The following is a 14,225-nucleotide window of genomic DNA, read 5'->3' as shown; positions in this document are numbered from 1 at the left end:
AACCCCTGATGCCCTCGTTGGAGACATTCGCTTTCTACATCTCGCCTGGACGAACCAGGACGACCACACTCGTTTACTTCCTACTTTAGTCTTTCGCTTTTCACCAGCTGGTCGAGCTTTTTACCTTCATCTTCTTTTGCTCGGCCAGGTACATATTTTATCTTCGTGTCGATCGCTCACACCACTGGCGCCTGGGATTGGGAACTCAATGAAGAAAAAGTTGATTGAGGCGCCCAACTTGCTTGCACCTCATTCGCTGTGCTTTCAAGGGATTCAATGCTTTTTTATTTTAATGACCATTGCATTGGCATATAGACAGAGGGGTTATGATGAACCTTTGTATTACGGTCTCTTTTGCGCACCAGAGACCCTTTATTGTTTGTTTTACGGAGGGCCGTGCTCACACGGGCTGCTCATTCTCCGGAAAGGGGAACGAAGCCGAAAGGAAGCCCAACGCACGCACCCACGAGGAAGGGGACGCGGGAATATAGATGTTGACGGAGGCATCTTTCCCGAACAACACGTGTGCCTGGATTTTGTTGATTCGCTTTGCTATGGAAACACGTCACCAACCCCATCACACCCTACACCTTTTAATTCCGTTTGCACGGGACTACTCTTTTGGACCGGACTTGATTCTACCTCCTGTATCCCCTAGGTTGTGTGGTTTTCTGGTATCAAATGATGCAAGAAAACCATGTCTCTACTTTACCGCCCGCTCGCTCCTATGACCTAATCCATATATAGCTGCGGCTGCGTGTGACGGGCCAAGGGAAGGGGTGTTTGATTGGATGGATGGAAGTATCCATTAGCAAAACCTATTCTTAATTATAATCAGGTAGCGTTATGATTTATGAATGCTTGTATCATATATGTTTTTATTTTATTTCCCCCTTTATTCTATTGTATACATTTCATGTTTCTTAGGAACTTCTTGAATGACTATCATGCTCCTATTGGAAGGATTTGCCCTTTTTTACCCCTTCAGTCTAGCCGTATGTAGCTTAGAAGTATATCACTATATTAAATTATTACCTTATCTGTCTATACCATGTTAGTCTTGCGACGAGGTCAGATCACATGCAAGATTGATTGATCAATGTATTTCACCCAGATTTCATCACAACCCAGTAGTAGCTCCTCTAGACACCAGGCGTAAAGGTGTAAAACATCTCCCCGTGTTACAATCCAAACCCCGATGAAACAAATAAATGATACACAACATGACCATTATAAGATCCACAAATCTATCAATAATGAACCTAACATACACCACCCACCACCCACCACCATCATCTCACACATATAATATAGGTATATAGTATAGTATAGTATAGTATAGTAGGTACTATGTACTAATAGGTAGGTAATTCCCAATAAAGGAAAGAAGAAAAGAAAAATAATAACGCCCTCTACTCACATTACAATACATCTATCACGTTCATTCATCATCAAAAACCTGTACCCGATCCGCGTACTCCTTAATCCGCGAGACGAACGTCTCTTCGATCTGGTCTCCTTGGCCGCCTGCTACGCGAAGAATGAGGTCGTTGAGGGATGCGCGGCCGAGGATGTCGACGTGGTCGCCTATATTCTCTCTTGTTAATATAGTTCTTTCTTTATAAGGGGAGTAAGAGGGGATGGGGATGGGGGGGCTACCTGTATTCGGACCACCACGGGGCGAGAAGCGATCCGGCTCATGCGGCATCTCAAAAACCTTGACCTGCACTCCGGCAGGGTTGTACCGTTTCATACGCCAGCCCTTGGCGCACATGTAGCCCGTGCTTAGGAGGTTGACGGTGCCATCGCCCTCGCCCATGAGGACGCCGTGATCGACGCCGTCGTTGTTGGTTACTGTTGTGTCGATGCTGACGTTCAGGTTGACCAGGGGGTCACGTTCTTCCTGGTAGTAGTAGCTCCGCTCGGTGGGTTTTCCGACGCCGTAGAAGCAGTAGATTTTGAGGTCCGGGGCGAGTGGGAGCCGGGCTTCGAGGGGGTTGAGCCATGTGCGGGGGTTGTTTTCGTTCTCTTCGACTTCGCGGGCTGTGTGAGCCACGCCGTGGGAGTAGCTGCTGAGCACCTGGTCGCGGTACCAGGACTCGGATTCATCGAAGAGGTAGTTGAGACTTTCGGCGACGGTCATGTTCTTGCTGCTGTGGGAGGAGTTGGTTTCGCGGAAGTTGAGCACGGTGCCGAAGGACTGGGACTGGTCGGGCAGGTCGTCCGGAGCCCAGGTTGCGTTGCCCCAAACGGCTTCGCCGCCCTTGGGAAGCATGCTGCTGATGCCGGGCATGGCGCGGAAGATCTCGGCGCGTTCTTCCTTGGAGAGGAACTTTTCGAGCCCGTAGACGGCGAAGGCGTTGAGTTGGGCGGTGTCGCGCATCTCGCCGGAGAGGACGGCCGTTAGGCCCTTCACGGCGCCCAGCATGCATCCGCTGATGTTGATCCAGTTGGCGATGTGGTTGTTGACCCAGTCGCGGCCGCCGGCGCCGTGGTCCGGGTGCTCGACCCATTTGAGGAAGTACAGGACCACCTGTGAGCCCATGCTGTGTGACGCGAGGGTGACTTTTTCGCCGCCAACCTGGACGGCGGTCTCGATGTAGGACTTCAGTCGGCTGAAGTACTGGTCGCGGCGCTCGAGGTTGGGGTACGAGAGGCGCCAGTCGTAGGCGGCGGTGAAGGCGTTGGTCGGGTCGTAGCCGATGGTTGCGAGGTTCTCGAGGATCTTGTTCCAGATCCAGTAGCCGGTGATGAAGAAGTCGGTGGCGTCAAAGCCCTGTGCCGCGCGGAGCTTGATGCCGGGGGGATCCAGGCCGGTTTCCTTATCTAGCATGATGTGGTTCTTCCATTCGGTCTTGTCGAGGACCAGTGCGCGCATCATGCTCCAACTGCCCCAGAGTCTGCGACGGAAGTACTGGCGGGAGTTTGCGTCGGTGCCCCAGCTCTCGAGACCGGTCGAGATGACGCCGGGGATCATGACAATGGGGTGTTTGGCGTGGACGCCTTCGGCTTGGAGGTGCAGACCGACAGAGAAGGAGTCGTAGGCGACGGTGTCGCGTTCATGTTGCTGCGCGGGATGTCAGTATATGGCGTGTCCTATTGAGATGATCAAGTCGCTTGACAAGGAATTGGGTCGTACCGTGAATTCCCTGACATCCGAGAGCAATCCCTGAGGCATAACATCCATCAACGACTCCAAGTTCAGGTCCATTATGCTATCCAGACTGATCACATCCTGCTGATTGGCGAAGAGGACGGCCACGAGGACACCAAACAAGCCACCCAGGACGAAGATAAGACCATTGCGCCGTTTACTCCGAGGTTTGGTGACAAACGACTCTCCTTTGGGTTTCTTCTGCGCCGACGCAGTCGAGTCGGGGATGTCGCGGGAGTCGGACGGGGACGGCGATGCGGACGCACCGTCCTTGTCCTTGGCCACACGACGGCGGAGCATGCTGCACTTAGACGACGGAAATCATGTAAGAAACCTAGAAGCAAAGAGGAGAGACCAGAGGGAGTTCACGTCAAAGCAGAATCATAGGAGAAAGGAGAAAAAAAGAAGGTTTGAGCCAAAAATAACCGAGTTTGACATGAAGAAAACCGAATCCGTCCCAATTCAGGCACCGCCGGAAAATCACATGTGCGGGACGTCATCACTTCTTTTTATTCTCGGCTTCCCATTTACTCTCCATTCATGCCCTGCTCTCTCTTCTGATTCGAGTCTTTCATCCTCTCCACAATGACTTCTAATCCTCCTACTACAGATGCTACCGCCACTACTACACCGACAAATAATACCACCACCACCACTCCCCTCCGCTATATCCGCTACAATGCCGCCCACGAAGACACCTACGTCCCCGCCATGCGCCAATTAATCTCCAAAGACCTCTCCGAACCCTACAGTATCTACGTCTACCGCTACTTCCTCTACCAATGGGGTGATCTCTGCTTCATGGCCATGGACGACAACAACTCCGAGCTCCAATCCTCCTCACCAATGGTCGGCGTCGTCGTGAGCAAATTGGAGCCGCATCGCGGGGGCCCCTTACGCGGATACATAGCCATGTTAGCCGTGCGCGAGGAATATCGGGGCCAGGGGATAGCCACGAAATTGGCTCGTATGGCCATTGATGCTATGGTGGAGAGAGGGGCGGACGAGGTAAATCCCTACCTCCAAGATCCCCATGGCTAAATGCATGTGCACGTTCCACTAACGATCCGTCGATTGCAGATCGTGCTCGAAACCGAAACCACCAACACCGCGGCGATAAAGCTCTACGAGCGACTCGGGTTCCTGCGGAGTAAACGCCTGCATCGGTACTACTTGAATGGCAATTCGGCGTATCGGCTTGTGTTGTACTTGAAGGAAGGGGTTGGGTCGATGCGGACGAATATGGACCCGTATGCTCAGCAAACAGGGCCGCCTTACCCCTTGATTGAGGATCGATCGGACACGGTGGTGACCGCGCCGGAGCCGGCGTTGACGCATGAAAATGGGAAGTGGTAGAGGTTATATTTACCCTACCTTCACTCTTTTTGGATACCTTTCCCCCTTTCTTCCTTCTTGGACGGATGTGAATGACTGTAATGACTATGCTATGCTATGCTATGTTATGCTATGATGAAGATATATATGTGGAATTGTTGGACTGGTTTGGTCTGCTTGCATTGCATTGCATGTGTGCGGGGTTAGGTTGTGGATTATTATAGATACAATCTATTGCTTTTGGGTTTCTATGTGGTGGGGTGGTTCCAGGTCTATGTACAGAGTGTGATGTGATGTGATGTGAGGTGGACGGGAGGGAGGGCATAATGTACAAGATGTGTATATATAACAGGGCCATGGTGAAGCCACAATCGAGCAAATAACAAGGGAACAGATCAAGCCGGATACATCGACTTCCTCACCGGCACGCGAATGGCATTCTGGACCAGCCAGTGTACCGGCCGCGGCACCTTCCGCCACTCTTGATCCAAGACCGAGGCGGCCTCCAACATAATCAGCAGAGGAAACTGCGGGCGATGCCAGGAACCGATCTCGATATCATGCTGCGTGAGCGCAGAGGCCACTTGGATCTGCTGCTCCCGCTCTTCGCCGCTGGGCTTGTAGCCTGAACTCAAATAGGCGATGGGGTTGGTGCGATACTCCCGGGGTAGCTTGTCGAGCACGGTGGTCTGGAGCTTATGGTCGGGACGGTGCAGGTCCAGTCCCACGATGACTTTGCCCGCACTCACATCCCAGATCGTGTGGACGTTGGTCTCGGGCTTTCGGGGCACATTGCGGATCAAGGAAGTCACGACCGTGCGCTTCATCTTGTATGTCACGTTTCCGGACATGCACGCGTACCTCCAGAGGACCCGGCAGATGTTGTAGTATTGGCCTTTGAAAGCGACCAGGAAGAGTCGCTCCCATGCGTGCCGTTCGAGCTTTGTTTCCGGGCGCTCAAGGCATCGGAAAAGATAGCGCAGAGCGGTGGGCATGTCTGCTCGGAACAGAGACAGGATTTGGGTGATGGTAGCACTGTTGAAGGTTAGGTCGTTCTGTTTGCAGATGTCGAATAACCGGTCCAGGGCAGCAAAGTCTTTCAGCCGGACGATGACACCGAACATCTGGCTGATCAGAGATGGAGCGAAACAGCTATCTCCGCAGGAGTCAGCGGTCTGCCTGATGAATGAATCCACGCTCTTGCCACTTTCTAAGTGTGCTCGGAACGTGTTGGGCAGGGTCAGGTGTAGCGCCGTCCGCATCGCACCCATGTTCTCCAGGTACCCGCGCTGCAGCATATACGTGACGAGATCTGCTTTCGCCTTGGGAGCAACCAGGCAATCCAGCAGGGTGAGCCATGTGTTGGGGTCAGGCCGAATGCTCAGTCGAGACATGGCAAGCAAGAACTGACGGAAGAAGCGGAGGTCTTGCCTCTTAGCCGCAGACTTCAGGAGGATATTGAAGGTATCCACCGTCGCAAGGTGTTCGGACTTGAGGAAGATGTCGCGGGCGGCGTTCAGAAACTCATGGTCGAGCAGATATGACAGCGCTCGATTCAGCGCCGCCGTCGACATAAAGCTGGAATATGCCTCATTCCGAAACAGCTGCACAAGGGCCCGCGCCACTTGCTTCTGGTGCGAATAGGGAATCTTCGAGTTATACGAAGGTTTCGACCTTGTCAATTCCTCCACATGTTCCGCGAAGTCCCTAATCCCAGACAAATTCTTCCCAGCAGGTAGAACCATATGCAGCTTCGCGGCCTGCTTGACAGCCGATTGTATATCCCATACACCTCGAACCAGCGGCACGGGCGCACCCTGACGCTTCATCGCTTCAATAGACGGGATAATCGGGAAAAGCGGGATTTGAATATCGACCAGAGGGTCACTCTGCTCTTGCAGTCTCCTCGCCTGCGCAATCCTATCGCTGACCAACTCAACCACCCGCTCGGAACCAGACAGAATCACTCTCCGAAACCGACCCTGGCTCTGCAACGGACGCAGCACATGCACCTTGCACCCATTATGCACCGGCACATACCAAACATTCTCCTTCAACGCCATGTCCGTGACGCCGGCCAACAGCGCGATCGTCTCCTCCGGCACGAGCAATTCCTTCTGCTTGACGCCCTTCTTCGCCCAGACATGCGTATCCTCATGCATCTCCTCCAACATCTCCCGGATCTTCGTCCACTTATTCCACTGATTATTCTTCGCCTTATCACGACCCTGACTCTGCTTCGTCAAAAACAGCCGATATCTCAACTTCCGTCGGTCGCGGTGCGATAGTCGCTTCAGCGCAATAGCGGGCGTTTCACCAGCAGCCGATCTCATACCCTTCCGGCCCATCGTCGACTGCACAGTTCGCGTCTGTAAATCGGAGAAGATATTGAAGACATGTCGTTCGCTCTTCACCTCGGTTTCCGGGTCATTGTCTAATTGGTTATAGATAGATGCAGGCGATCCGGTATTGGCATTCTCTTCACCACGTTTCCCTTTCTGCGGAGCCGCCGCCGACTTCCCCTGCTCAGGCGGAACAACATCCTGCTTCACTTCCGTCTTAACGACAGCCTCCTCCGCCGCCGTCGTCGTTGTCGAAACCCACCGTCTCGACGAGCTCCCAAACGAGAGCTTTCGTCCGGCCGGCGGCGGCGGCGGCGGGGACGGTTTCGTTACCGTCCTCCTCCCAACAGCAGCAGTGTTATATACATTCCCATTTCCACACGACGAAGGACCCGACGACGAGGAAACAAGTCTCCGGTGTTGTCGTACAGCCGAACCCACCCAGCGAGGGTACAGGAATAGGAGAGGTTCTTCGGGACTAGCCGCGACGGTGTCTAAGACGGTAGATAGACTACGTCTTTTCAGACACGGTCGACCACGAGATAACATGTGGGATCGGAGTGACACACCAACCAAGCGGCGGGGGGAGGTGGAACTTGGAAGGCGTGGTTGGCCGTGGTCGTGGTCGTGGTCGTAGAGGAGATCGGAATGACCGAGGGAAGAAGAGGCAGGGGAGCTTCGGAGCCAAAAAAGTTATTATTACTGTTAGTTAAGTTAGGTGTTGGGTTGGGGTGGTTTGCCGGGGTTGGTAGGCGGTAGGTAGGCGGTCGTGGTTGGCATTTTTACCGCACCTCCGCGGTGCCAAGCATTTACTCCGTATACTGACTGCTCTTTGAGATGTTTTAAATGATATGAATACATATCAACAATGAACAGATGGATAATGATACAGCTCCTACGCTAACCAAGCAATACTAACCCAACCCAAAACTCCACTCCCCATCCAAAGAAACACCAAAATCAAGAAGAATACTGAAATATATGCCCTTCCCTACCTACCTCCGCCTCCTTCGGAATCCCCTTAATCTCCCCTCCATCATCCATTGACTTGAACTCGAACCGGCCAGAGTATCTCGCCAACAGGCTTCCACGCTTTGAAACAGGAGTTAAGTCCAGCATCTCCATGCTCGATTTCCGGTTCTCGGTTCGCAGGACCCCCGGGCCCGTGAGATGGCGTCTAGCTGTTTCGGTGGCCTTTCGGAGATGATCCAGCTTGCGCTGCAGCTCGGTGGCTTCATTATCTCCGCTGGATGAGGAGAGTTGTTGGGAGAGAGACTCGACGACGTCGGTGAGGTGGAGGACGAAGTGCCAGCGGGAGGCTTGGAAGACGAACATGGACATTATCTCTGGGATCTGGATGTTGATAACATATCACGATTAGCATATTGCTCCTGCTGGATAGGATATCTGCAGGGAACGGGTAATGGTATGGGGAAATACCTTCTCATCCAAATAAAACAACTCCTCTCCGCCCTCGTCGACGAACCGATCCAACGCATCCACCTTTTCGCGATCCACAATCGCTACTCTCAACGCGTGCATCAACGCCGGGATATTCGCTATTTCCTCTATCGGCGCCCCTTCCTCCTCCATCTCCCTTGCAGTTGTCGCAGTCGTGGTCCGACCCAAACTCGTAGCCCCATACCCACCCCCACCGACCTCACTAACCGGCCTCTTCTTCTTCTTTCCTGAATGAATCGTGAAATAATCCTCATTCAACCTATGCGCCATCTCCAACCCCGTCCGCCCATGTCTATCCACCAACCGTTTCGTCCGTACCCGCACCCATCTGCGCCGGCGCACAAACGAATGAAACCACGGATGCGACCCATGCCACGCCGTCGACTTGAACGAGAACGAATACTGCCATCCCTGGTCGTCCACGTCGCCGGACATATCGACGTACCAGGACCGCCAGGCCCACACCCAGCTGGGATCGGGCACTTGCGCGTTCGTGATGTCCACGGGACTGTCGCGCAGATCGGCGGTCTGCCAGGCGGAGGGGTCGAAGTTGAGCAGGGATCTATGTGAGTAGAGCGGGATGCCGAAGAAGAACCACCCGCGTTGGTTTTCGTAGAGGATGTCGAGCTCGGTGTTTGGTTTTAGGCCGGTAAGTTTGGGGGCCTTAGCCCCTGTAGTAGTATTGGTGGTGTGGGTGGTGAAGAGGGTGTTGCTTTCTGGGGCGAAATCCGTGGCGCTTACGTCCTGCGAAGGGGGTGAAGGTTGTTGTTGTTGTTGGCTGGGGCTGTCACTTCGACTTTGGTATTGCGAGGGGGGAGGGCTCGTGGTGGTTGCTGTTTCTGTAGTAAAGAGGTCCGACGGTTCTGGTCTTTCAGAGGGTCGTCCGCTGGATGACGGTATGCCTTCCTCCTCTTCATTGTTGTTGCAGCTGTAGTTGTTATCTTCATCATCGGTTGTAAGCCCCAATCGATCCGGTTGCCATTTAGCGTACTTGCGCTTCTTCAGCTCGCCGCGAATTGACCTTTTCGTCCATTTCCGGGAGACGTAGCTGCCGCCGTTTGTTGTAGCGGTGGGAGTTTCCGAATGGCGGCGACGGGGCGCAGTGTTATCGATGAGGGCGATAGAGCTGGTAGTTGTATTGGAGTGGTCGATGTCCATTGTAGGTGCCTGCCTGTCCTCCTTACTAACCAGTATATGAGAGTCTGAGGCCGATCTTATAATATTATAAAATATGAAATAAAATAGGAAAAAAAAGGGATCCGATCATCGCAACGATAATAAAGTCATCATTCTGCAGGGATAGAAATAAATGAATAAGTGTTGTATGTGAGACAAGACAACAACTAAGTAAATGACTAGACTAGTTGGAGATTTAAAAGGGGACCTTTTCTCCAATTAGAATAAGTAATAATGGGAGCCTGCACGAGCAGAGAGGGCTATATAAAGCAACAAGATTTCTTCTCTCAAATTAAGATTAAAGCTTAGCCCATTGGAAATGGTGCGACAAAAACAACCCACCGGAACCTGCCTGGTTGGGAGAAGATGATGATAGAAAGGAAAAAAAAAAGTAGTAGTTCGTTCGTAAAGCAAGGCATGGTGAGAATGGGAACTTCACACTTTCCCGATTTCGATCAATGATGACATCGTTTGCGGGGCGATCGACGCTATGTAATGCCTGAGGCAGACACTTTTACTTTTGTGTCCCCTTGTTGCCTTAGGCAGCAAAGAGGGATAGTTGCTATCGTAAAGTTAGTTAGTATCTCCGCATCAAACAATCATCAAACATACTCTACGACGCGTATTTCCCCTCCCTCCTCACCACCACCACCCATACCTAAAATTCCCTCCACTACCACTACACCAAAGAATTAAAAAAAAAAAAAAAAAAAAGAGAGAGGAACAAAATGTCCACCGACCACCACCGCAAAATCGAACTCCAATCTCCCGCCGACTTCACCTACCTATACGCCAACACCGTCGCGCTCTCACGAGCAAAACTCGACCTCCACCTACCTCCATCCGCGAACCCCAACGATGGACCAGATCCTATGCGCGAGCGCGTGCGAGAATTAGTCGATGAGGTAATAATACCCTATCCCTTCCCACATCACACATACATATTTATAATCCCACAATGTCTGACGACATTGTAACCTATCCAGTACATAAACCGCACCTTCAACTCCGCCTCCCCCTCCATAAGCATCAACGGACTCGACTCCACATCGCCCGAATGGCCCTTCCCAGCAGCCTTCACAGCGCCCACCGAACAAGTGGAATACGAAGCGTACGACGGGAAACTAGCATCGCGGGTGACATCGCTGTATGCGCAATTGGAGTCGTTGACGACGACGGTGGCGCAGTTGAGACGGGATGCGCCGGGTCGGGCGGCGAAGGCGTATGCGGAGCAGTTGAGGAGGGCGTTGAGGGAGGATGAGGAGGAAGAGAAATTAGAGGATTTGGAAGGGGAGGGTCAGGAGGAGATGAAGGAGGAGGAAGATGAAGAAGAAGAGCAGAGGGCGGGACAGGATACGGAGATGGCTGATGCGGGGGCCACAAGCACAACGACGACGACAACGACACGGACTCAAAGGAAGGGGCCGATGACGAGGTCGCGGGCGAAATTGGAGATCTCGCTGGGAACCGAGAATGAGGCGGAGAGGTGGCGGAGTGGGGAGATGGCGGAGGTGTATGAGGATGCGTTGCGGACGTTGTTAAGGCTTCAGGGTGAGGGGGTCTCTGTGGATACGAGTGGTGATGGGACGGATGGAAATGCGCTTTCTTCCACGCTGGGGAAGGCCGAGAGGGCTGGGCGGGCTGTCGAGGTGGTGGAGAAGAAGGGAGAGAAGAAGAAATGACTGCTTGCTTAGGCATGTCTGCTTACCACTGCGTTGTTTATTTTCTCTGCTATCGGCGTTTGCAGGGGTCTTGGGATGATACCAATCGGTTTATAATGTGTTTACAATAATGAAAGATCTGATGGACACGCTCTGCAACGTTCACTCTAACGCTATATGAGTGTCTACCCTGGTTCTACCTAGAGCATCCTGACCACGTAACACTTTTCTTTTATCGTCTGCCCCCTATTACTGACTGCCCCGGCTCCAATCTATAAAAAGCACCTCGCGCCGCTCATATGGTGTTTGATATCTGACTGCAAAAGGAAAATAAGCACGACCAAAAGCAAAACACATAATAATAGGACCGCGGAATCCCCGAGAACAACTCTCAACAACCCTTCCAGCACGGATCTTGAAATATAACAGAAAAGTGGACAGGCACCCGCGGAGTACCTCTCCCTAGCAAAACAGTTCTAGAAACAAAAGAAGGGATATAGATCGGCAAGATAGTGCCTGAAGCTTTTACCATATTGATCCAAGATGTAGAACGAAAAAAAAACAAAACCAGTGGATGACACAAAGCCTCTATGCGGTGGCCTGAGCCTCAGCCTCCTTCTCGGCAGCAGCCTCAGTAGAAGCCTCAGCAGCAGCCTCCTTCGGGACAGCCCACTTGGGGGTCTTAGCCCACTCAGACTCCTGCCACGGGCCCATGTCGCTAAGCTCGCAGCCTCCGGCACACTGGCAGGTACCGCCGAACTCAACAGGGAGGTTCTCAGCGGGGACCTGAGCCAGGAGCTCCTTCTTGTAGTTGGAGCCGAGAACATGGATCTTGTTCACGGTCACCGGGTCAAGGAAGCCCTTGACCACGCTGAACACGCTGCTGAAACCCCAGGGGGCGTTGATCAGGTAAAGCTTGCCCAGACGCTCGGGGTAGTAGTTCTGGGAGATGGCAGACGCCTGCTTGACGTAGCCGTAGACGGAGGGGACGCTGGTGATACCGACGCCCTTCAGGTCCATGATGGTGCAGCAAGTCTCAAGCAGCTTACCAGCCTTGCGGGAGCAGGCGGGCAGACGGGGGTCGGCAAGCTTCTCATACTCGGTCACGAGGTTTTGGAGCATGCGCTCGCCGGTGGTGATCTTGTACATGGCATTGAGGTCAATCTTGCCCAACTTCTCGATGTAGACCGGACGGCCATCCTATTCGGAGTTCCGATCGTTAGCGTCTCGACCAGTCTAGCGGTGGAGAAAAAGCGGTCTGTTCAAGTCACGCACCTTGTCCGTTTTGTGGTAGTACTGGGGGTAGTATTCGAAGACCTTGGCCTTCTCGGGGTACTCGAAAGTACGGACCAGCTCATCAGTGCCGAACTCCTTCCGCCACTTCTCGCAGTCGACGAACCTTTATTTCCAGAAGTGGCTGTTAGCGCGCGCTTCGAGAGGTTTCAAATTTCCATGATCACAGTGCGTAGCATATTGTAACAAAGTCTCCGTGAAACAGGAGACAAAAATAGAAGACAGAGACTTTCAACTCCGTCTTCCCATAGCACCCGCTTACGCGTAGGCTCCAGCAACTGACGCTAGTCGTCTCAACATAATCAGGGAGCAAAAACGTACATGGTCTTGGCAGCAGCGACATCAAACTTCCGGGCTCTCAGGAAACGCAACAGCGTCAGAGTATCCAGCCTCTCGGTGTAGCCAAGCTGTTCCAGCTCGGCCCGGAGCTGCTCTACCTTCGCATCCTGCTCGGGGGTGGTGTGGCCAGGGTGGCCGGGTTGGTCTTCCGGCGCAGTGGTCGGGAAATCGTAGTCATCGTACTTGGACTGGGGAGCCGCCATTGTGAAGGTGATGGTGGATGAAGAGGGTTGGGGGAAAGGAAGAGGAGGAGAGAGTTGAGAGAAAGTTATAGACCCGAAGGCGGGATGAGTTGATGTTCAAAAGGGAGGAGGAGGCAAGAGGAGAAATCGGGCGGTGCAGGGGGGGGAGAGAGAGGAGAGGAGGAGAGAGGGGAGTGGGGAGGGACAATTAAGCGGGATGTCGCAGATAGCAGCGGTTAAGGGGAAGGAGAAGAGGAGGAGGAACAACTGCCTAGAATATGAACAACTAAACTGGAAATTAACCTAGAGGCGGAGAGAGAAAGAGGCAAAAAAAAAAAAGCCAGAAGGCGAGAAAGAAATGAGACGGCGGACGGAAACAGCCAAACTTAGACGGGAATCCAAACCAAGTCGAACTCACTGCAACTTTCCTACTACTGACTGCTGGAGTTGACCACTCACTGAGTACTTACTCACTGCCTACTTGTCTGGCTTGTCAAGTGGCAGCTGTCGGCCTGAATTGCGTGCCTGAAAAAACCGAGGGGTGGCGCGTAAAGCGGTCAGGTTTCCATTTCCTCTCCCCCCCCCCCCTTCTTTACACAGTACTTCTGAGGCGTCATGCGTGGCTGCACCTGTTTCATTATCGATTCAATCTACTTGTTGATTAGGAACGCATCCTGCCTCATGACCATCATTCCCCTTCAGACCCCTCAAACCCCCTGGTTTGCGACCACCACCTAAGCCTCTCCTTCGCCAATGCGCCCTTTCGTTTCAGGGCGGTCGCGCCGTTGCCATTTTGTGCTCCGGGGCAGTGACGTAGGTGTCTGGACCACGGCTGCCGGTTTTCTGGGCAACTTGGCCGACTATCACTCGGCGGAAATTGCTAGCCAAATACCCCCGACGATCGATTATTTACATCGACTGATTCGAACAGCTCAGGTCGATCATATTACAGTCAAAAGAATCGCACAATCCTAAACATGGTCCGGTGTTGCAGATTGCTCATGGCCTAGACACCAGAGCATCATCCTCATTAAAAGCCATACAATATATGATTCCGGGGAATTCACAACGCTAAATCCAAGGCATACTGGTACATATAAACACAGGGTAACATGACGGCCGGCCTTACCAGAGCCGCTGAAGCAACACAGCGCACCAATCTCATCAAACCGCACTGACCCAATAAAAGACACTCAAGCGCAATATCATTCAACGGGGTATAGCCGTCGCAAGGACAAAACGAAAAGCAACACTGCTCAGAAAACCCCGGCTCATGCCCACT

At 52.7% G+C, this 14,225-nt stretch overlaps 6 protein-coding genes across 6 annotated transcripts; 2 read left to right on the top strand and 4 right to left on the bottom strand.

Annotated features, from left to right (window-relative positions):
- Positions 1 to 1,150: 1,150 nt before the first annotated feature.
- Positions 1,151 to 3,559, bottom strand: BO88DRAFT_407771 (phospholipid:diacylglycerol acyltransferase). The gene is made up of 3 exons (XM_025707530.1): positions 3,140 to 3,559; positions 1,660 to 3,067; positions 1,151 to 1,587 (listed from the first exon to the last, which is right to left on the bottom strand). The coding sequence occupies exons 1-3, from the start codon at positions 3,452 to 3,454 to the stop codon at positions 1,442 to 1,444; spliced, it is 1,869 nt and encodes a 622-aa protein (XP_025558947.1). The 5' UTR covers positions 3,455 to 3,559; the 3' UTR covers positions 1,151 to 1,441.
- Positions 3,560 to 3,683: 124 nt separating this feature from the next.
- On the top strand, positions 3,684 to 4,798 carry BO88DRAFT_407770 (peptide alpha-N-acetyltransferase MAK3). The gene is made up of 2 exons (XM_025707529.1): positions 3,684 to 4,162; positions 4,235 to 4,798. Exons 1-2 carry the CDS (start codon positions 3,740 to 3,742, stop codon positions 4,508 to 4,510), a joined length of 699 nt encoding a protein of 232 aa, XP_025558946.1. The 5' UTR covers positions 3,684 to 3,739; the 3' UTR covers positions 4,511 to 4,798.
- On the bottom strand, positions 4,705 to 7,534 carry BO88DRAFT_407769 (uncharacterized protein). Its single transcript, XM_025707528.1, has one exon. The coding sequence runs from the start codon at positions 7,378 to 7,380 to the stop codon at positions 4,885 to 4,887; it is 2,496 nt and encodes an 831-aa protein (XP_025558945.1). The 5' UTR covers positions 7,381 to 7,534; the 3' UTR covers positions 4,705 to 4,884.
- A 120-nt stretch (positions 7,535 to 7,654) lies between these two features.
- Positions 7,655 to 9,859, bottom strand: BO88DRAFT_407768 (uncharacterized protein). Its single transcript, XM_025707527.1, has 2 exons — positions 8,272 to 9,859; positions 7,655 to 8,184 (listed from the first exon to the last, which is right to left on the bottom strand). The coding sequence occupies exons 1-2, from the start codon at positions 9,448 to 9,450 to the stop codon at positions 7,792 to 7,794; spliced, it is 1,572 nt and encodes a 523-aa protein (XP_025558944.1). The 5' UTR covers positions 9,451 to 9,859; the 3' UTR covers positions 7,655 to 7,791.
- A 303-nt stretch (positions 9,860 to 10,162) lies between these two features.
- Positions 10,163 to 11,282, top strand: BO88DRAFT_490807 (uncharacterized protein). The gene is made up of 2 exons (XM_025712810.1): positions 10,163 to 10,373; positions 10,455 to 11,282. Exons 1-2 carry the CDS (start codon positions 10,197 to 10,199, stop codon positions 11,148 to 11,150), a joined length of 873 nt encoding a protein of 290 aa, XP_025558943.1. The 5' UTR covers positions 10,163 to 10,196; the 3' UTR covers positions 11,151 to 11,282.
- Positions 11,283 to 11,405: 123 nt separating this feature from the next.
- Positions 11,406 to 12,983, bottom strand: BO88DRAFT_407766 (SEC14 family lipid-binding protein). Its single transcript, XM_025707526.1, has 3 exons — positions 12,744 to 12,983; positions 12,405 to 12,528; positions 11,406 to 12,329 (listed from the first exon to the last, which is right to left on the bottom strand). Exons 1-3 carry the CDS (start codon positions 12,962 to 12,964, stop codon positions 11,718 to 11,720), a joined length of 957 nt encoding a protein of 318 aa, XP_025558942.1. The 5' UTR covers positions 12,965 to 12,983; the 3' UTR covers positions 11,406 to 11,717.
- Positions 12,984 to 14,225: the final 1,242 nt, after the last annotated feature.

The sequence above is a fragment of the Aspergillus vadensis genome (assembly GCF_003184925.1).
Source record: "Aspergillus vadensis CBS 113365 unplaced genomic scaffold BO88scaffold_26, whole genome shotgun sequence".
Taxonomy (NCBI): Eukaryota; Fungi; Ascomycota; class Eurotiomycetes; order Eurotiales; family Aspergillaceae; genus Aspergillus; species Aspergillus vadensis.
The sequence above is the reverse complement of the archived record's forward strand: the minus strand, read 5'-3'. Positions and strand labels throughout refer to the sequence as shown.